The 21,432-nt window shown below is 44.4% G+C and overlaps 1 protein-coding gene across 3 annotated transcripts in view; it reads right to left on the bottom strand.

Moving 5' to 3' along the window:
• The window catches only part of LOC138665321 (centromere protein Q-like), a 149,046-nt gene that overhangs the window by 79,000 nt on the left and 48,614 nt on the right, over positions 1-21,432 (bottom strand). The window contains exon 1 of one of the 3 annotated variants that reach the window (XM_069752690.1): positions 13,895-13,967. The exons of 1 other annotated variant lie outside the window; for it this stretch is intronic. In XM_069752690.1, coding sequence (XP_069608791.1) covers positions 13,895-13,952 — 58 coding nt within the window. In that variant the 5' untranslated portion in view covers positions 13,953-13,967. Of the gene's footprint in view, positions 1-3,390; positions 3,524-13,894; positions 13,968-21,432 lie in introns of those variants that run through there. One more of the 3 variants, XM_069752692.1, reaches the window with a different exon arrangement.

Below are 21,432 nucleotides of genomic sequence, written 5' to 3'. Positions count from 1 at the left end.
ATTACAGTAATGAATATGCGGCTCCACCTCCCATAGAGGTGGAGCCGCATATTCATTACTGTAATGTGCGGTAACTGTGACTGCTTAATACAGGAAGAAGATGCAGCGGTGGAAGAAGCACGGACGCAGCGCCAGCAGTAGGCGAGTATACGGGGAGGGGGAGCGCAGCGCTGCGCGATATTTACCTCTCCTCGTTCCAGTGCGGCTCAGTCTTCAGCGTCCTCTGGCTGTGACGCTCAGGTCAGAGGGCGCGGTGACGTTGTCAGTGCGCGCCCTCTGCTGAACATCAGTGCCGAAGACAGAGCCGCACGAGGAGCAGGTAAATATTGCCAGTGCCGGGGGTCCCGAGCGAAGAGAGGCGAGTATGTGATTTTTTTTTTTTTTTATCACAGCAAAAGCATATGGGGCAAGTGGCTGTACGGAGCATCTTATGGGGCCATAACGCTTGTGCAGCACTATATGGGGCAAGTGACTGTACGGAGCATTTTATGGGGCCATAACACTTGTGCAGCACTATAAGGGGCAAGTGACTGTATGGAGCATCTTATGGGGCCATAACACTTGTGCAGCACTATAAGGGGCAAGTGACTGTATGGAGCATCTTATGGGGCCATAACGCTTGTGCAGCTGGAGCACCCCCAGACGCAGGGCCGCGGGTTACTCGGTACCGGTCCTCTCTGTCTCAGTTCTGGGGTCGTCACAGTGGCTGGACCCGGTCCGTGACCCTGCTAAAGGGCGTTCAATAAAAGGGGTGATGAAAGTCGGCTAAGGTTTCGTGACGCCACCTGTGGTATTCGGTCAGGTCGACCGACGCTGCTCGTGGTCCACTGGGGTGATGTGATGGCAGCTAGATGGTATTCCTTCCCACAGGTGAAGTGAGTCCCCAGGGCTTCCCAGTGGTGTAGGCGGCGATGGTGTGAGGTGCAGTCAATAACGAGGACACAGGTTTGCAGTCTCTTTACTGGTGACTCCAGGATCCTCAATCCAGAGCACTGTCAACAGGGCTGTCTGAGACCGGCCGGTCCAAAGGCACATCCAGAGTTCCCTTTGCAGGTGGAAATCGTTGCCTACCACTAGCGCCTGTGTGTTGTAGTGCTTCCCTGCTGAGCATTCGGGATAGTCCTCACAACTTCTGTTCTCGTTCTTTCTCATTCTTTCTATTCTCCGTCCCCCAAGTTTGTTATGGCTAGGATGCACCCGTTTTGACGGGAAGGCTCGGAACTATTCTGGGACCCTAGAGACGCCCCTCTCCACGCTTGCCCCCTATGTCTGCTTAGGTGATGTAAGGTAGACAGCCAACCTATAATTAACTGCCCTGCGGTATTTGAAGTAAGGCATAAAGTCAGTTACTTCCTCGGTGTTCCGGTCACCGGCTACGTGCCTCAGTAGGATGTTGCCGTTCTCGGGGCACGACTCCTACTGGCTCTTCTTTGTGCTTGATCTCGTTTTTCACTGTCCACAATATCCTTCGCTTCGCGTACTTTCTTTAGATGCCGCCGCAAGGTAGTGCAGGCGCGGCTCTGTAACGATCTGTCCTTGTCGCTAAGTCACTGCCAGGTTCCCACGCCTGACAGGGACCCCTCTGAATCTTCCCCGCAACACCCCCTGCCACGGGATGTTGCCTGGACAAAGTTTTACCAGTGTGAGGAGTCACCTAATAAATAAAACCTTTTGCTCCCCCTAGTGGCCGGAGTGTGAAGTATAATGTGTGCTTGTGATACCTGGTCAGGTGAACTCCTTTAGTGCCATCAGACGTACCATCACTCCCCTTAGTGGCAGAGCGACACTAATGCAACGACCAGGTCTCTGGGGCGCTGCACAGCACTATAAGGGGCAAGTGGCTGTACGGAGCATCTTATGGGGCCATAACGCTTGTGCAGCACTATAATGGGCAGTGTCTGTACGGAGCATCTTATGGGGCCATAACGCTTGTGCAGCACTATATGGGGCAAGTGACTGTACGGAGCATCTTATGGGGCCATAACATTTGTGCAGCACTATATGGGGCAAGTGACTGTACGGAGCATCTTATGGGGCAAGTGGCTGTACGGAGCACTATATGGGGCCATAACACTTGTGCAGCACTATATGGGGCAAGTGGCTGTACGGAGCATCTTATGGGGCCATAACACTTGTGCAGCACTATATGGGGCAAGTGACTGTACGGAGCATCTTATGGGGCCATAACACTTGTGCAGCACTATATGGGTCAAGTGGCTGTATGGAGCAACTTATGGGGCCCTTATTACCTTTTATGCAGGATTATATGGGGCATATTTTAATATGGAGCATCTAATGGGGCCCATCAAACTTTATGGAGCATTATATGGGGCTCCTGATTCAATATGGATATTCAAAAACACTTAACCCACTGATGTCTCAATTAATTTTACTTTTATTGGTATCTATTTTTACTTTTGAAATTTACCGGTAGCTGCTGCATTTCCCACCCTAGGCTTATACTCGAGTCATTAAGTTTTCCCATTTTTTTGTGGCAAAATTAGTGGGGGGTCGGCTTATACTCGAGTATATACGGTATTAATTTAGAGCGCAGGCGCCGGCTGATGAATACTTCTCCGAGTCGCTACCTGCTCTCGCTGTTATTAGCGGCAGCAGGTGTAGAATCCTTACAGGAACTAATGTCATACAAGATCTTATTCTACAATTTACACTGCATGTTTCTTGTGTTTAATTGAGTTTATGTTTTGCAGCAACAGGTGCATGGCACTCAGAGATATATTGTGATTGCTCAATAGTTGCACATATGATTTGTATTATTAGATATTTAAGACTGCTTTATTCTTTTAGAACATGCCATGATTAAGGCGAAACGTGTTGGTTTATTGGATTATCTGTGGTTTGTTGAAAATGCCGGATTTTGAATTTTGTAAATAAATGTGACATTTTATACATACCTCATTTTTCATCGATGTAGAATCTTGTTTTTTTTTTCTGTAATTCAGTAAGTGGCACACGAATCCCAATTGGGTGCAATATATTGTAATATCTGGCCGCTGTGGGTTTGACGCTGCATAAATACGCAGCGTCAAGCCAGCAACAATTAATGAACGTGGGAGTGTACCCCACAGCGGGGATGGGGGGGACATTCAGAAGCCCTTTTCATAGTGTCAGCGAGCGTAACTGGAAGTACTGACAAGCAGTAAGGTGCCCCAAAAACTACTCAGCAGCACCTTAGTGCCCCATAAACTGCTCAGCCTGCATTTCCCTGTATACAGTATCAGACACCCCCTCCCTCAAATAATTACTGTCAAATGGCACCTGGTAAACACACAAATATGCAAATAAACAGATAAAAGCCCCGCCCCAAATAGCTGAAGAAAGTTCTGACAATGTTTATGGTTGTTCAGAGACTATGTATGGGGTACTTACACGACACTTCGCCTTACGTCCGTATGGCCACGCCCCCTTCCTCAGCGGTGTCCCTTGGACAGTACGTGCTGCAGCCCCTTACCTCGCACACGTGACCAGCGCTGCTAGTTTCCGCCTTGCTTCTGGCGGGAAGAGTCATGTGACCCCGCTTGGTCACGCGGTGTCTGTGCTGTGAGCGCGCACTGCGCCTGTGGTGACTGTTCTCCCGTCAGATACTCAGTGCTCGCTCTGCTCTCGTAGGGCTAGGGAACGTTTATCTTTTCGTCTCGTTCTCCGCTTCAGACCGGCGGCACCGTGTCTGTGCATAGTGTTTAGTTCACAGCGGGGGTTATGTGCTGGAAAGGACGTTCTGTTATGGCAGCAGTGACCCGCACACTTTCACCTCAGCTATAAGCGCCATGTTATGTGTATTGCCCGGATTAGCGGCAACTTCCAATTTCAGCAGCAAAGAATCAGTAATTCCGTGCTGTGCACCACACAATGTGCTCAGGATGAGGCGGCTGTGGCCACGTCAGTAATATAAAGCGCCGGCCATTGTACCTGTGTGGTGCTGCAGCAGCTGACAGAACAGGCAGCATGATGTGCTTTTTTTTTTTTTAAAGATGCCATTTTTTATTTTGTGGCATTCAATTACTATTTTTTTTGGCGTCAAATACAAAAAAAATGGGGCACGTGGTTGAATTTAACAGATGAAAAAATGTGAGCTATAATAAGCTATTTATGTTTTTAATCACTGTAAGCTCAGAAAGATCCATAATCCCTTAAGCTATCACTTTGTAAGACTGATCTCCAAAATAAAAAGTCTACCAGAAACCTCGCTACAGGAGGGACTGAAGTGAGAAGAAGCAGAAAATGTGACTTAAAAGGAAGACAACTTAATAAATGTAGAGAAAGAGAAATGTGGAACTACTAAAACCACTAATGAAGAGTAAATTATTCCAGGAAACTGAATTCCAGAAATATTGCTATTTGTTAGAATGGGTGAAAATGCTGAAAGAATTAACATCCTGAAGATTTGAAACTGCTCAAAATCTGTCAGAAAAAATAGGCAGTGTGTGCATGAGAGCTTAGAAATCTCATTTACTTAGGACAGTAACATGCTGCATTATTCTAGGTAAAATCAGAAATTGGGTATCTTCATGTTTGATAGAAAAGTTGTGTTATTACCTCTGTGATCCATTACCCCCATCACAGGCGTGCTGATAAGTTTTTAATGCAGCCTGAGGCTTTACAATATAGAAGTACTGGAATGTATTATCAGAGCGATTGTATGGTCAAGACTTCTAGTTAAATTTAATGAAAGTGCTCATTTGGACTCAATTTTTTCCCATACGGTTGTTATCATGATGCTGAAGTTGGTTTCTTATTCGTCAGTTTCTTATTCAGCAATTTTCTGTTTTTTTTATAGGTTTAACAACAAAAAATAAGCATCACAATAATAACATGCAATGCAGCGAGGTGCCCTGATGGGAATACACATAAAAACAGCTACAAAAATTATAAAACTGGCACAAAATTGGGCATCAAACCGACGGGTTTTAATGAAAGGGTTAAATGACTTTGGGCAAGTGATATCACACTGCAGATATAGAGAACAGGGAGCCCCACATCAAATTCAGGTCTCTCCAGCCTGGCCCAAATGGGTTCTGGGCATCGGAATTGGCATCAAAGTGGGCAAACAGCCAATTTTCACAGATTTGAATAAGTGATGTTATTAAGGGATTAAATGACTTTGGGCCACTGATCTCACACTAAGAATTCACAGCTAGTGGTGCCCCGCATCAAATCCAGGTCTCTCCAGCCTGGCCCAAATGGGTTCTGGGAATCAGAATTGGCATCAAAGTGGGCAAACAGCCCACATTCACAGATTTGAATAAGTAACATGTTTTTAAGGGGTTAAATTACTTTGGGCCACCGATCTCACTCTAAAAATACACAGATACTGATCCCCCACATCAAACTTGGGTCCTTACAACCTGGACCAAATGGGTTCTGGGCATCAGAATTGGCATCAAAGTGGACAAACAGCCAATTGTCACAAATTTGAATAACTTGTTTTTAACCCCTTTCTGACAGACGTACTATCCCGTCGAGGTGGGGTGGGCCCGTATGACCACCGACGGGATAGTACGTCATACGCGATCGGCCGCGCTCACGGGGGGAGCGCGGCCGGGTGTCAGCTGCCTATCGCAGCTGACATCCGGCACTATGTGCCAGGAGCCGTCACGGACCGCTCCCGGCACATTAACCCCGGCACACCGCGATCAAACATGATCGCGATGTGCCGGCAGTATAGAGAAGCATCGCGCAGGGAGGGGGCTCCCTGCGGGCTTCCCTGAGCCCCCTGCAGCAACGCGACGTGATCGCATTGCTGCGAGGGTCTCTTACCTCCCTCCCTGTAGCAGGCCTGGATCCAAGATGGCCGTGGCATCCGGGTCCTGCAGGGAGGGAGGTGTCTTACCAAGTGCCTGCTCAGAGCAGGCGCTTGGTAAGGCTGCAGTGCTCTGAGACAGATCGCTGATCTGACAGAGTGCTGTGCAAACTGTCAGATCAACGATCTGTGATGTGTCCCTTCCCCCCGGGACAAAGGAAAATAGTAAAAAAAAAAAACCTAAATAATGAAAAAAAAAAAAATATTATTCCCATAAATACATTTCTTTATTTAAATAAAAAAAAACAATAAAAGTACACATATTTAGTATTGCCGCGTCCGTAACGGCCCGACCTATAAAACTGGCCCACTAGTTAACCACTTCAGTAAACACCGTAAGAAAAAAAAAACGAGGCAAAAAACAACGCTTTATTATCATACCGCCGAACAAAAAGTGGAATAACACGCGATCAAAAAGACATATACATAACCATGGTACCGCTGAAAACGTCATCTTGTCCCGCAAAAAACGAGCCGCCATACAGCATCATCAGCAAAAAAATAAAGTTATAGTCCTGAGAATAAAGCGATGCAAAAATAATTATTTTTTCTATAAAATAGTTTTTATCGTATAAAAGCGCCAAAACATAAAAAAATGATATAAATGAGGTGTCGCTGTAATCGTACTGAGCCGAAGAATAAAACTGCTTTATCAATTTTACCAAACGCGGAACGGTATAAACGCCTCCCCCAAAAGAAATTCATGATTAGCTGGTTTTTGGTCATTCTGCCCCACAAAAATTGGAATAAAAAGCGATCAAAAAAGTCACGTGCCCGAAAATGCTACCAATAAAAACGTCAACTCGTCCCGCAAAAAACAAGACCTCACATGACTCTATGGACCAAAATATGGAAAAATTATAGCTCTCAAAATGTGGTAACGAAAAAAATATTTTTTGCAATAAAAAGCGTCTTTCAGTGTGTGACGGCTGCGAATCATAAAAATCCGCTAAAAACCCCGCTATAAAAGTAAATCAAACCCCTCTTCATCACCCCCTTAGTTAGGGAAAAATTAAAAAAATGTATTTATTTCCATTTTCCCATTAGGGCTAGGGTTAAGGCTACAGTTAGGGTTGGGGCTAAAGTTAGGGTTTGGGCTAAAGTTACGGTTAGGGTTTAGATTACATTTACAGTTGGGAATAGGATTGGGATTAGGGTTAGGGGTGTGTCAGGGTTAGAGGTGTGGTTAGGGTTACTGTTGGGATTAGGGTTAGGGGTGTGTTTGGATTAGGGTTTCAGTTATAATTGGGGGGTTTCCACTGTTTAGGCACATCAGGGGCTCTCCAAACGCGACATGGCGTCCGATCTCAATTCCAGCCAATTCTGCGTTGAAAAAGTAAAACAGTGCTCCTTCCCTTCCGAGCTCTCCCGTGTGCCCAAACGGGTTTACCCTAACATATGGGGTATCAGCGTACTCAGGACAAATAGGACAACAACTTTTGGGGTCCAATTTCTCCTGTTACCCTTGGGAAAATACAAAAACTAGGGGCTAAAAAATAATTTTTGTGGGAAAAAAAAAGATTTTTTATTTTCACGGCTCTGCGTTATAAACTGTAGTGAAACACTTGGGGCTTCAAAGTTCTCACAACACATCTAGATAAGTTCCTTGGGGGGGTCTAGTTTCCAATATGGGGTCACTTGTGGGAGGTTTCTACTGTTTAGGTATATTAGGGGCTCTGCAAACGCAATGTGACGCCTGCAGACCATTCCATCTAAGTCTGCATTCCAAATGGCGCTCCTTCCCTTCCGAGCCCTCCCATGCGCCCAAACGATGGTTTTTTCCCTTACATATGGGGTATCAGCGTACTCAGGACAAATTGGACAACAACTTTTGGGGTCTAATTTCTCCTCTTACCCTCGGGAAAATACAAAACTGGGGGCTAAAAAATAATTTTTGGGGGAAAGTTTTTTTTTTTTTTTCACGGCTCTGCGTTACAAACTGTAGTGAAACACTTGGGGGTTCAAAGCTCTCACAACACATCTCGATGAGTTCCTTAGGGGGTCTAGTTTCCAAAATGGTGTCACTTGTGGGGGGTTTCTACTGTTTAGGTACATTAGGGGTTCTGCAAACGCAATGTGACACCTGCAGACCATTCCATCTAAGTCTGCATTCCAAATGGCGCTCCTTCCCTTCCGAGCCCTCCATGCGTCCAAACAATGGTTCCCCCCACATATGGTGTATCACCGCACTCAGGGCAAATTGGACAACAAATTTTGGGGTCCAATTTCTCCTGTTACCCTCGGGAAAATACAAAACTGGGGGCTAAAAAAATAATTTTTGTGGGAAAAATTTTTGTTTTATTTTTACGGCTCTGCATTATAAACCAAAATGGTGTCACTTGTGGGGGGTTTCAATGTTTAAACACATCGGTGGCTCTCCAAACGCAACATGGCGTCCCATCTCAATTCCTGTCAACTTTGCATTGAAAAGTCAAAATATGCTACTTCCTTTCCGAGCTCTCCCATGCGCCCAAACAGTGGTTTACCTCCACATATGGGGTATCAGCGTACTCAGGACAAATTGTACAACAACTATTGGGGTCCAATTTCTTCTCTTACCCTTGGGAAAATAAAAAATTAGGGGTGAAAAGATAATTTTTGTGAAAAAATATGATTTTTTTTATTTTTACGGTTCAGCATTATAAACTTCTGTGAAGCAATTGGTGGGTCAAAGTGCTCACCACACCTCTAGATAAGTTCCTTAGGTGGTCTACTTTCCAATATGGTGTCACTTGTGGGGGGTTTCAATGTTTAGGCACATCAGTGGCTCTCCAAACGCAACATAGCGTCCCTTCTCAATTCCTGTCAATTTTGCATTGAAAAGTCAAACGGCGCTCTTTCCCTTCCGAGCTCTCCCATGCGCCCACAGTGGTTTACCCCCACATATGGGGTATCAGCGTACTCAGGACAAATTGTACAACAACTTTTGGGGTCCAATTTCTTCTCTTACCCATGGGAAAATAAAAAATTGGGGGCGAAAAGATAATTTTTGTGAAAAAATGATTTTTTATTTTTACGTTTCTGCATTATAAACTTCTGTGAAGCACTTGGTGGGTCAAAGTGCTCACCACACATCTAGATAAGTTCCTTAGGGGGTCTACTTTCCAAAATGGTGTCACTTGTGGGGGGTTTCAATGTTTAGACACATCAGGGGCTCTCCAAATGCAACATGGTGTCCCATCTCGATTCCAGTCAATTTTGCATTGAAAAGTCAAATGGCGTTCCTTCCCTTCCGAGCTCTCCCATGCGCCCAAACAGTGGTTCACCCCCACATATGGGGTATCGGCGTACTCAGGACAAATTGTACAACAACTTTTGGGGTCCAATTTCTTCTCTTACCCTTGGGAAAATAAAAAATTAGGGGTGAAAAGATAATTTTTGTGAAAATGTATGATTTTTTATTTTTACGGTTATGCATTATAAACTTCTGTGAAGCACTTGGTGGGTCGAAGTGCTCACCACACCTCTAGATAAGTTCCTTAGGGGGTCTACTTTCCAAAATGGTGTCACTTATGGGGGGTTTCAATGTTTAGGCACATCAGGGGCTCTCCAAACGCAACATGGTGTCCCATCTCGATTCCAGTCAATTTTGCATTGAAAAGTCAAATGGCGCTCCTTCGCTTCCGAGCTCTGTCATGCGCCCAAACAGTGGTTTACCCCCACATATGGGGTATCGGTGTACTCAGGACAAATTGTAAAACAACTTTTGGGGTCCATTTTCTCCTGTTACCCTTGGTAAAATAAAACAAATTGGAGCTGAAGTAAATTTTTTGTGAAAAAAAGTTATATGTTCATTTTTATTTAAATATTCCAAAAATTCCTGTGAAGCGCCAGAAGGGTTAATAAACTTCTTGTATATGGTTTTGAGCACCTTGAGGGGTGCAGTTTTTAGAATGGTGTTACACTTGGGTATTTTCTATCATATATAGGCCCCTCAAAATGACTTCAAATGAGATGTGGTCCCTAAAAAAAAATGGTGTTGTAAAAATGAGAAATTGCTCGTCAACTTTTAACCCTTATAACTCCCTAACAAAAAAAAAATTTGGTTCCAAAATTGTGCTGATGTAAAGTAGACATGTGGGAAATGTTACTTATTAAGTATTTTGTGTGACATATCTCTGTGATGTAATTGCATAAAAATTCAAAGTTGGAAAATTGCGAAATTTTCAAAATTTTCTCGAAATTTTTGTTTTTTTCACAAATAAACACAGGTACTATCAAAAATGTTTTACCACTATCATGAAGTACAATATGTCACGAGAAAACAGTGTCATAATCACTGGGCTCCGTTTAAGCGTTCCAGAGTTATAACCTCATAAAGGAACAGTGGTCAGAATTGTAAAAATTGGCCCGGTCATTAACGTGCAAACCACCCTTGGGGGTAAAGCGGTTAAGGGGTTAAATTACTTGGGGTCACTGATCTCACTATAAAAATACACAGATATTGGGCATCAGAAATGACATCAAAGTGGGCAAACAGCCAATTTTTCACAGATTTGGATAAGTAACTGATCTTTTTAAAGGGTTAAATGATGTTGGGCCACTGATCTCACAGCACCATTACATACACAGTAATTCCACACATCAAATTCAGGTTAATCCAGCCTGGTCCAAACAAGTTTTGGACATCATGACTGTAAGACACGAGTAAAATTTAAGTTCTGATTGCCAGATGATCTGATCACTTTCCAGCACCCCCATACAGCGTTTCTCAGGGATCAAACCCAGTAACTACTGTCCACCAGCCATCAGCCCTGCCTCCTGATCTATTACTAGCGTCGGTACGACGCACCGACGCATACTGTGAAATAAAATCACAACGGGGCAGCGGATGCAGTTTTTCAACGCATCTGCTGCCCCATTGTAAGGTCCGGGGAGGAGGGGGCGGAGTTCCGGCCGCGCATGTGCGGTTTGAAAAAGCGGAACCGACGGACAAAAAAACGTTGCATGCAACTTTATTTGTCCCGACGGACTGCGAAAGTGTGGCAATGCGTCGCTAATGCAAGTCTATGGAGAAAAAGCGCATTCTGCGGGCAACTTTGCAGTTTTTTCTCCAAAACGACGCATTGTGACGTGCGTCGAACGACGCTAGTGTGAAAGTAGCCTCACTGGACAAATCCTTGATAAACCCAGATACCAGTGACTAATGTTTCTGATCAGCTCCACCCTGTGCTCTCCTAATTGGCCCACTGATTGATAATTACACGCCCTATATAAACCTGGCCTTATGAGTCATGCATTGTGAGATTATTGTGCCCCTAGCCTCCAGTCAAGCTTTTTCCCCTCCTGCTGCTCCTTATATGAATACTGCTGTTTCCTGTGTACTGACCCCTAGCTGCCATCTGACTAAGCTAACCGCCTGCTCCTCTGTTAACGTATCGCTTCTCCTGTGTACCGACCTATGGCTGCCATCTGACTATGCTAACCACCTGCTCCTCTTCTAAAATAATCGCTTCTCCTGTGTACCGACCTCTGGCTGCCATCTGACTACGCTAACCTCCTGCTTCTTTGCTAACGTATCACTTCTGTGTACCGACCTCTGGCTTCCATCTGACTACGCTACCCTCCTTATCCTCTACTAGCGTATCGCTTCTCCTGTACACCAACTCCCGCAATCCTCTATGTTACCTTCCTCTGCTCCCCCTAGGGGTTGCAGTAATTCTGACTCCAACCTGAACCGGATCATAACAGCATTAGTAGTAAATGTTCCGGAGGAGATGAAGACACCAAAGTTTAATTGTAATAGAGATGATGCGTGTGTGGACAAAATATGTATGTTATGGATGCAGACACAGTATGGGGGTTATTATTATTATTATTATTATTATTATTATTTATTATTATAGCGCCATTTATTCCATGGCGCTTTACATGTGAGGAGGGGTATACATAATAAAACAAGTACAATAATCTTGAAAAATACAAGTCACAACTGGTACAGGAGGAGAGAGGACCCTGCCCGCGAGGGCTCACAATCTACAAGGGATGGGTGAGGATACAGTAGGTGAGGGTAGAGCTGGCCGTGCAGCGGTTTGGTCAATCGGTGGTTACAAGAGGTTGAGAGGGGGGTTGAGAGGTATGGGTGCAGACACAGTTTGGTTAGCAAGGGGGATTGTGAAAAAGATTTAAAATAATTAATTTGCATTTTAATGCATAAAATAAGTATTTCATCCCTACCAATGGGCAGGAATTCTGACTCTCACAGACCTGTTAGTTTTCCTTTAAGAAGCCCTTCTACTCTGCACTCACTACCTTTATTAATTGCACCTTTTTGAACTCATTACCTGTATAAAAGACACCTGTCCACATGCTCAATCAATCACACTCCCACCTCTCCACCATTTGTTAGACAGCTGTCTAAAGACACCAGGGACAAAATTGTAGATCTGCACAAAGCTGGGATGGGCTGCAGTACAATAGGCAAGCAGGTGAGATAGCAACAACTGTTGGCTCAATTATTAGAAAATGGAAGAAACACTATAATGACTCAATAATTCCTGGTCTGGGGCTCCATGTAAGATTTCGCTTTGTGGGTAAGGATTATTCAGAGGAAGGTCAGGAATTAGCCAAGAACTACACAAGAAGATCTGGTTAATGACCTGAAGAGAAGTGGGACCACTTTGTCAAAGATTACCATTAGTTACACAGTACGCTGTCATGGCTTAAAATCCTGCAGGGCACGCAGTGCCCCCCTGCTGATGCCAGTACATGTCCAGGCCCGTGGGTTGTTTATCAATGACCATTTGGAAGATCCAAAGGAGGCATGGAAGAAGGTCATGTGGTCAGATGAGACCAAAATAGACCTTTTTGGTATTAACTCCACTCTCCATGTTTGGGGGAAGGAGGATGAACACAACTGTAACAATAATAATAATTTTTTTTATTTATATAGCGCCAACATATTCCGCAGCGCTTTACAAATTATAGAGGGGACTTGCACAGACAATAGACATTACAGCATAACAGGAATACAGTTCAAAACAGATACCAGGAGGAATGAGGGCCCTGCTCGCAAGCTTACAAACTATGAGGAAAAGGGGAGACACGAGAGGTGGATGGTAACAAATGCTATAGTTATTCGGACCAGCCATAGTGTATGGCTCGGGTGTTCATGTAAAGCTGCATGAACCAGTTAACTGCCTAAGTATGTAACAGTACAGACACAGAGGGCTATTAACTGTAATAACACCATCCCCACAATGATGCATGGTGGGGGAAGCATCATGCTTTTGGGGGTGCTTTTCTGCAAAGGGGACAGGACAAATGCATCGTATTGAAGGGAGGATGGTTGGTGTCATATGTCCCACGCTTTTGGCCAGCAAGCTCCTTCCCTTAGCAAGATCATTGAAGGTGGGTCGTGGCTGGATCTTCCAGCATGACAAAGACCCGAAACACACCACCCTGGCAACTAAGGAGTAGCTCCGTAAGAAGCATTTGAATATCCTGGAGTGGCCTAGCCAGTCTCCAGACCTGAACCCAATAGAAAATATTTTGAGAGAGCTGCAACTCAATGTTTCCCTGTAACAGCCAGGAAACCTGAAAGATCTGTATGGCGAAGTGGTTCAAAATCCCTGCTGCCTTGGGAGCTAACTTGGTCAAGAAGTACATAATACATCTGCAATTGCAAAAAAAGGTTTCTGTACCAAATATTAATTTATATTTTTCTATTGTATCAAATACTTATTTAATCCAATAAAATGCTAAATAATTATTTACAAATCTTACAATGGTAGTTTCTCGATTTTTTTAATTCTATTTCTCACATTAGAAGTGAAGCTAATATGAAAATTACTACAGATCACTCCATTCTTTGTAGGTGTGGAAAGAGGAAAATCTGCAACACATAAAAATACATATTTTACCCACTGTACGTATGGTCATTACACATGAAAACTAATTAATTTGAATTAGTTTGTTTGAATGTAAAAAAATCAAAACCTGGGGGGCGTGGCCTGACTTCTGATGGTGCAGGTCGCATAGTGCGGGAGCTCCGTTCCCAGGACTCATAAAGCGGCACACAGCAGCGCACAGACGGCGCTTTCTCCTCCAGAACGCCCCACTCCTGCTCCTTACCGTTCGGTGAGTGTATGGGGAAATCTAAAGCCGGCGCAGGGGACCCTTCCAGGTGCATTGTGGACTTCTTTGCAGCCACCCCTCAGCAGCCTCAGAGGTCCAAGATGGCGCCGCTTTCTCCAAGATCCTCCAGAGCTGCACGCCGAGGCTCTCAGTCTTCTGCCTCAAGCACAGCAGCGGCTGATCTCTCAGAGGCTCCAGTTACAGCAGCGCTGCTTAAGGACATGCTTGGTGACCTCCGTACCTCCCTGCAGGAGGATATGCGTTCCATGATGGCAGAGCTCAGGGGGGAGGTGGAGGAGCTGGGAGGCCGCACGGATCATCTTGAAAATGAAATGTCTGAACTGGTAGCTTCTCACCATGATTTGTGGGAAGCTCATGATAACCTGCAGCTGCTTGTTACCAAAACTCATGCTAAAACCCTGGATTTGGAAGACAGATCCAGGAGAAATAATGTGAAACTAAGAGGCATTGCTGAATCAATTGGGGCTGGTGATCTCAGAGCCTTTCTACAAGACTTTGTCATATCTGTTCTCCCACTTTATTCCAAAGATGACGTTGTGATCGACCGTATTCATCGGATCCCTAAACCCTCAGGCCTTGACCCTGCGGTACCCAGAGATGTACTAGCTCGCATCCATTTTTTTGTTATGAAGGAGGAATTTCTGCAAGCACTAAGATTGAAACCGTCGCTACCTGAACGATTTGCTACCATTGCAGTTTTCCCTGATCTGTCTCCAGGAACTCTAGCCCTCCGCAGGGCTTTTGCACCATACACCTCAATCCTGAGGGAAAAGGGTATATTATACCGCTGGGGTTTCCCCACCAAGTTTTGCATTCGTAAAGACGGTTCGTTTACCACGTGCCTATCCCCGTCGCAAGCAGCCAAGACCCTGTCCCAATGGGGTTTTGACCCTCCTGCGCCCACGCCTGCCTCTGCTTCCACCAAACCTGGAGGATCTGGTCCCCGGAGGCGCCGTATTACCCCTGACTGGAAGGTCGCCTGAAGTGTCTCTATTGTCCATTTCCTGGCTGGAAGAATTTATTTTTTCCTTTTTCCCGCTCAGTTCTATTTCTCTTTTTTTCTTCTCTCTTCTTTTTTTTGCTTGCTGATTTTTTTGCTGAGGCTGGTTCCTGGCAGGACTCCCCTCAGCATATTGCCCCATTGGTGAACTGTTTTCTATTTTCACCTCGGACTCAGGATTTCCCTGGATGTTCCCTTGTTTAAATGTTTGGATTTTGTATGTTTGTTTTTCCCTTCCCCCCCTTCCCTCCCTCTCCCCCCCCTTCCCTCCCTCTCCCCCCTCCTTTCCCTCTCCCCCCCCTTCCCTCCCTCTCCCCCCTCCTTTCCCTCTCCCCCCCCTTCCCTCCCTCTCCCCCCTCCTTTCCCTCTCCCCCCTCCTTTCCCTCTCCCCCCTCCTTTCCCTCTCCCCCCTCCTTTCCCTCTCCCCCCTCCTTTCCCTCTTCCCCCTTCCTCGTTGCAGATTGAGTTTGCGAGGTATCCCACGACATGTTTGTGCTTTTTTTGTGGGTAATGGGTTTGCATATCTTCTTCCGCAAATTGTATAACATTTTACAATGAGTGTTTCTTTATATTCTATTAATGTTAACGGCCTTAACTCCCCCGGTAAGAGATCGATTGTCTGGCGTCAGCTCGCTAAATCCAAACACGATATTATATGTTTACAGGAGACTCATTTACTAGAACGGGATAATATAAAAATGTATTCGAATCTATACCCCCACCAATTTTTTGCGAATGGGAAGATCAAAAAGGCTGGGGTGGCAATTTTTTTTAGCAAGGCTAACTCTTTCCAGCTAATTAGCTCTACAGCCGACCCCGCGGGCAGATACATTATAATTTTATGTTTAATCAATAATACCCCTTACACCATTGCCTCTGTGTATGGCCCAAATTTTGGTCAGGTTAAATTTCTAAATAATTTATTTCAAATCTTAGGTAATTATCAGCATGGTCATAAATTAGTTGCTGGAGACTTTAACATTCCAGTATCCAAGAATCTGGACTGTTTGTCGGCTGCTGTGGCTAGGGGTGATGCGGCCCAGCTGATTAGCTCCTACAATTTACACGATTTTTGGAGATATCTCCATTGTAATGAGAGAGACTACACATTTTGGTCCCCTCGTCACGGTTCTTAGAGTAGAATTGATTATATCTTAGTAGATGACGTCGCCCTTCCCCACTGCATATCTGCAAATATAGGGAATATTACTTGGTCTGATCATGCTCCTGTGTCAGTCTCCCTAGAAGACCCTCTTGCAATCAGACCTTCACACTGGCGCCTTAATGACCACCTTCTCTCTGAGCAAGCAAACTCTACACTAATTGAAAACTCTTTGCAGGAATTCTTTGCCTTTAATGACTCGGCGGATGTGCGTGAGGACTCCCTCTGGTTCGCTCACAAGGCAGTGGCTCGTGGCCTTTTCATTAAGATGGCTGCGACAGCGAAACGCAAGTATAACCTAAGCCTTCAATCTGCCTTGGCCGAAGTGGCCCGGCAGGAGTCTTGCCACAAAGCCTGCCCCTCCCTTCAATTATTTTCCAATCTTTCTGATGCACGCCTGCGCCTTCGCCAGCTCCTCCTCCATAGAGCAGAAAATTCGCTCAGGAAATCGAAAGCCAAATTCTACTCCATGGGTGACAGGGCAGGCGCCTTACTAGCTAAACGCGTTAAAAAAAAAGAAGCCCAAACCAAAATTGCTTATCTTCTTAAGTCGGATGGTTCTCGGATTTATAACCCAATCCATATCACTGAAGAATTTGCCTCATACTACTCCTCATTATATAACCTAGATTCTGACGTAAATACTCCTCAACCTTCTCAGGACTCAATTAACGCTTTTTTGAATAAAGCGAATCTCCCTACTGTTAATCCGGAGCAGTTGTCGCTCCTTAACGACCCTATAGAAGCAATTGAAATCTCCCAAATAATCAAAGAGGCCAAAAAACGCTCTGCCCCGGGTCCGGATGGCTTTTCCTTCTCATACTACTCTCATTTTCTCACTATCCTCTCTCCTTTTCTCATTCGTTTATTTAACTACTGGCGCTCTATGGGTACTATTGAGAGAGAGGGTTTGGAGGCTTGTATTTCGACACTTCCTAAACCTGGGAAACCTATGACCTCTCCTGGCAATTTTCGTCCCATCGCCCTTCTAAATTGTGATGTAAAGATATATGCTAAGGTCTGGGCCAATAGGTTATTGTCGGTGCTCCCATCCTTGGTTCACTCAGACCAGGTTGGGTTTGTCCCGGGTAGGTACCATCCTGCAAACTAGAGATGGTACGAGACGCTTGATCGACCTGCTCGATGTGGTGGAGAGGGGGAGCCTCCCCAGTGTGTTCCTGTCTCTCGACGCGGAAAAGGCGTTCGATCGGGTGCACTGGGGTTATATAGCATCTACTTTGCACAAATTTGGTCTTACTGGCCAGATTTTTTCAGCTATTATGGCTTTGTATTCCAATCCTTGTGCCTCAGTTCGCTCAGCCAGCTTTAAATCCCGTATATTTTCTATTTCAAATGGGACCCGGCAGGGTTGCCCCCTCTCCCCCATCATCTTTGCTTTAGTCATGGAGCCCCTGGCGGCTGCGGTGAGGCAATGCCCTGACATTAGGGGGGTAATGGTGGGAAGTCAGGAACACAAAATTGGCCTCTACGCCGACGATGTGGTGTGCAAACATAACGCACCAAAAAACGTTACAAGCAACGTTTTTTGGTGCCGACGGTCCGCCACACCACGTCGCAACCGGTTGCGACGTGTGGCAATGCGTCGCTAATACAAGCCTATGGAGAAAAAACGCATCCTGCAAACAACTTTACAGGATGCGTTTTTCTGCAAAACGACGCATTGCTTCGTACGACGCTAGTGTGAAAGTAGCCCTAGCTTGTTGACACTGCAGAATACAGCCAGATCCTTAACATAGTACAGCGTGAAAATTCAGCTATTTTAAACGGGTTTGGCCGTCACAGCGATCACATCTGATCCTGCCATTTCTGTGCAACTGTAAAATTTTGTTGGAGTGTGTCATACAATTTATTGAGATCAGTGTGGTGAAAAAAAGAGAAGTTAACTGCAGGGCAGATATTTTACACTGGGTTTTGGCCGCCACACGGGTCGCATATCGGTGTGCTCAAAATTGTGCCATTTCAGGGCTCCATTTTATTTTTTTTGCTGTATCTTAGCCTAGTTATTGACACCCATTTGCTGGAAAAAAGATACAGGCCAGATATTTGAAAGTGGGGGTATCTTCGTTGTTAGTGGAGGGATTTATAACCTACTCAGGTGTTCTCTGTCTTAGGTACCCAAGCGATGAAGCAACTGCTTGTTGTCTTTCCAAATAGTCTCTGTTTAATGGGAGGGTTAGGGTGTTCTTTTATAGTACAAGATCAAAGGAAATAAAGCATTAAAATAAACTGGCAGAAATGTGAGTTATACAATAGGTTGTCAAACACATCCTGGGATATGAGATAAATTACATAAGAGAATGTGGGAGTACCTCCCTTATGTCAATGTGTTCTGGTTCAAAAGTTAAATTTCTCAAGAGAATCTGGATGAAAAAATAGAATTTTGGGGTGATTACAGACCAAATTGAAGCAACATGTCTTTGACAATTTCTGGGAGTTGTGTCAGGGATAGGTTCCTTAACGGAGCCCATATCCCGATACTTAGATTGGTTATTACGACCACTCTTACATTCCGTCATATGTCAAGGACACGAATGATTTTTTACGTATAATTAAAGGTTTCACTTGGCAAGATAATTTCAGTCTAGCGTCAATAGACGTGGAAAGCCTATATACAAGGATCCCGCAGGATCTAGGGGTAACAGCAATAAGAGAACTTCTATCAAATACACCAACAGATAGTAACACTATTGATTTCATTTGCGATGGCCTGACATTTGTCCTGAAACACAATGCCTTTAAATTTGATGACCAATGGTACACACAATGCGAGGGTACTGCCATAGGTACGCCAGTCGCGTGTACCCTGGCAAACCTCTTTTTGGCGCTTTTGGAAAAAAAATTTGTTTACTCAATAACTAATCCTTTTTAAAAACGTATCAAATTGTTCATAAGATTTGTGGAGGATGTCCTGGTAATATGGGACGGTACACAAGATGGCTTTACACAATTTGTAGATTTTTTGGGGAGAACTAATAAGATGAACATGAAATTTACCTCAATATGGTGGTCAAAAATTAGAATTCTTAGATGTGAGATTGGAAATACAAGAAGGCATACTGTATACTGAGGTTTTTCGAAAACCCACTTCCTCTAGCACGGTCCTCCACTATAATAGCGCTCATCCACATTACACAAAGCAGGCTATACCATACAGCCAATTTTTGAGAGTAAAAAGAGTTAGCAGCGAGAGTGGTTTTTTAAAACAATCACAGGAGCTTTATAAACGTTTTGAAAATTGGGGTTATCCACGTCCCTTACTGAATGCGGCTCTAGCAAGGGCAGAAAAAGAAGATTTTCCCCCCAAAAAAACAGATAAAAAAACAAACGAAGAAAAACAGTTTGTGTTTAGTATGGTCCTATGGACACATATATTAGATCTATAATTAGGAAAAACTGGCATATTTTGGGGAAAGATAGTGATCTAATTGAGAGATTTAAGAAAGGCCCATTGTTTGCTAGTCGGCATGGCAAAAATATAAAAGATTTGATAGTGCGTAATCGTGTCAGCAATGACCACACAAGCTGGTTAGATAGAAGTATCCCAAAAGGGAATTTTAAGTGTGGGCATTGCAATTTTTGTTCCTATCACCTGATAGGTAATACTTTAAAAATTGGGTCCATCAATCATGTAGTTCGGGAATTAATCTCTTGTAAAACAACATACGTGGTATACGTCATTTTTTGCCCTTGTGGTTTTTACTACATAGGCAAAACCATTCGCCCCCTGTTCGTGCAAATAAGGGAATACTTCAATTCGATACGAACAGGGAAGGGAGTTCCTCGCCTGATAAATCACGTAAGGCAATATCATGCAGGTAACACTTCACTTTGCAGGCATTAAAAGGGTGAATCCACCACAGCAAGGAGGGAATCTGAATCAGCTACTCCTGAGACGATAAGCAAGATGGATACTGCGCACATGCGCAACAGGGCCACTTGGCCTGAATGAAAGAATAGACATGTCAGTCTTTCTATAAGATTCCCCAGAAGCAAGGGTTGTAGAAAAATTCCCCTTTGCTAATTATTCCTTGTTACTTTTTTTTTTTTGTGTTCTTTTGTGTTTCTATTGCTTATGGTAACTGTTCAGACATCACATGTTTTTAAACAATTCAGTATATGTTTGTTATAGAAAGTTTCACGTTTTGTAAGTAGGTGTGTTATTGCACTGATGATGGAGGTAAAGGGGGAGGGTATTGGTGTCGGATTGAGTATAAATCCAACTCCCCCCATTTCCTTCAGTCATTGGGACCTGTAGAAGCGCACTAGCGCGAAACAGCTGTCGTCCTTTATCCAGCTGTCGTCCTTTATCCAGCATGTCATTTCTCTGTCTGTAACCGCGCATATGTCCAAATAAAGGAAAAGCACAAAAAGAGGATTCAGAGATCCTGCAAAAATTAGAAAAAAACAGCAAAACACGGCAGAGGTTCTTACCTGCCTAGGCCTCCAAACAAATGCCCTAACAGGATGCAGTGGACCCATGTGGTTAAAATAGAAACAACACAGGTGCAGCATAACCGATGAGGCAGCCACTCACCAGCTACCAAACTAATGGAGGGGGTGGCTGCTTGGCACATTGCTGCACATAAAAACTTGTATGTGGCGCTGTTCACACAATGGAGATGCACAGCATCCAGGCAGGCCTAGTAGTGACACCCTTCTATTAGATCAGGCGGACCTGCCCAGTCCTATCCAAATGCTCCCCATGTGCACAGACACCACAGTTTACAAGCAGAAAATGGGCCCAACTGCACCCCGAAAAAAAGTGCAAAAAACACATAAAAAATTATGTGAGGTATTAGTTTATATTCAGCCTGGATGCTGTGCATCTCCATTGTGTGAACAGCGCCACATACAAGTTTTTATGTGCAGCAATGTGCCAAGCAGCCACCCCCTCCATTAGTTTGGTAGCTGGTGAGTGGCTGCCTCATCGGTTATGCTGCACCTATGTTGTTTCTATTTTAACCACATGGGTCCACTGCATCCTGTTTGGAGGCCTAGGCAGGTAAGAACCTCTGCCGTGTTTTGCTGTTTTTTTCCAAATAAAGAAAACTATTTTTATGGGACCGGTGAGTGCACACCAATTTCTCTTCTATTGTGGATATATATTTTTTATTTTTTTATTCATGGATGGTGCACACCAGAAGGCCCATTTTTTGAGACAAGGGAGTAACAGCATTATGAACTGTGGAAATCTATAAGGGGTGTAAGTGCAGCAGCGGTGCGGATTTTCTCTTCTTTATGGTTGGAACACATTAGCCTAGTTATTGTCAAATAAATAAGGCGGCACACTGCGGCGCTAAAACATTCAAACATGAAAATTGAACTGCATTT

Source organism: Ranitomeya imitator, chromosome 2, assembly GCF_032444005.1.
Source record: "Ranitomeya imitator isolate aRanImi1 chromosome 2, aRanImi1.pri, whole genome shotgun sequence".
Lineage (NCBI taxonomy): Eukaryota > Metazoa > Chordata > Amphibia > Anura > Dendrobatidae > Ranitomeya > Ranitomeya imitator.
This window is presented reverse-complemented; position numbering and strand designations above follow the sequence as displayed.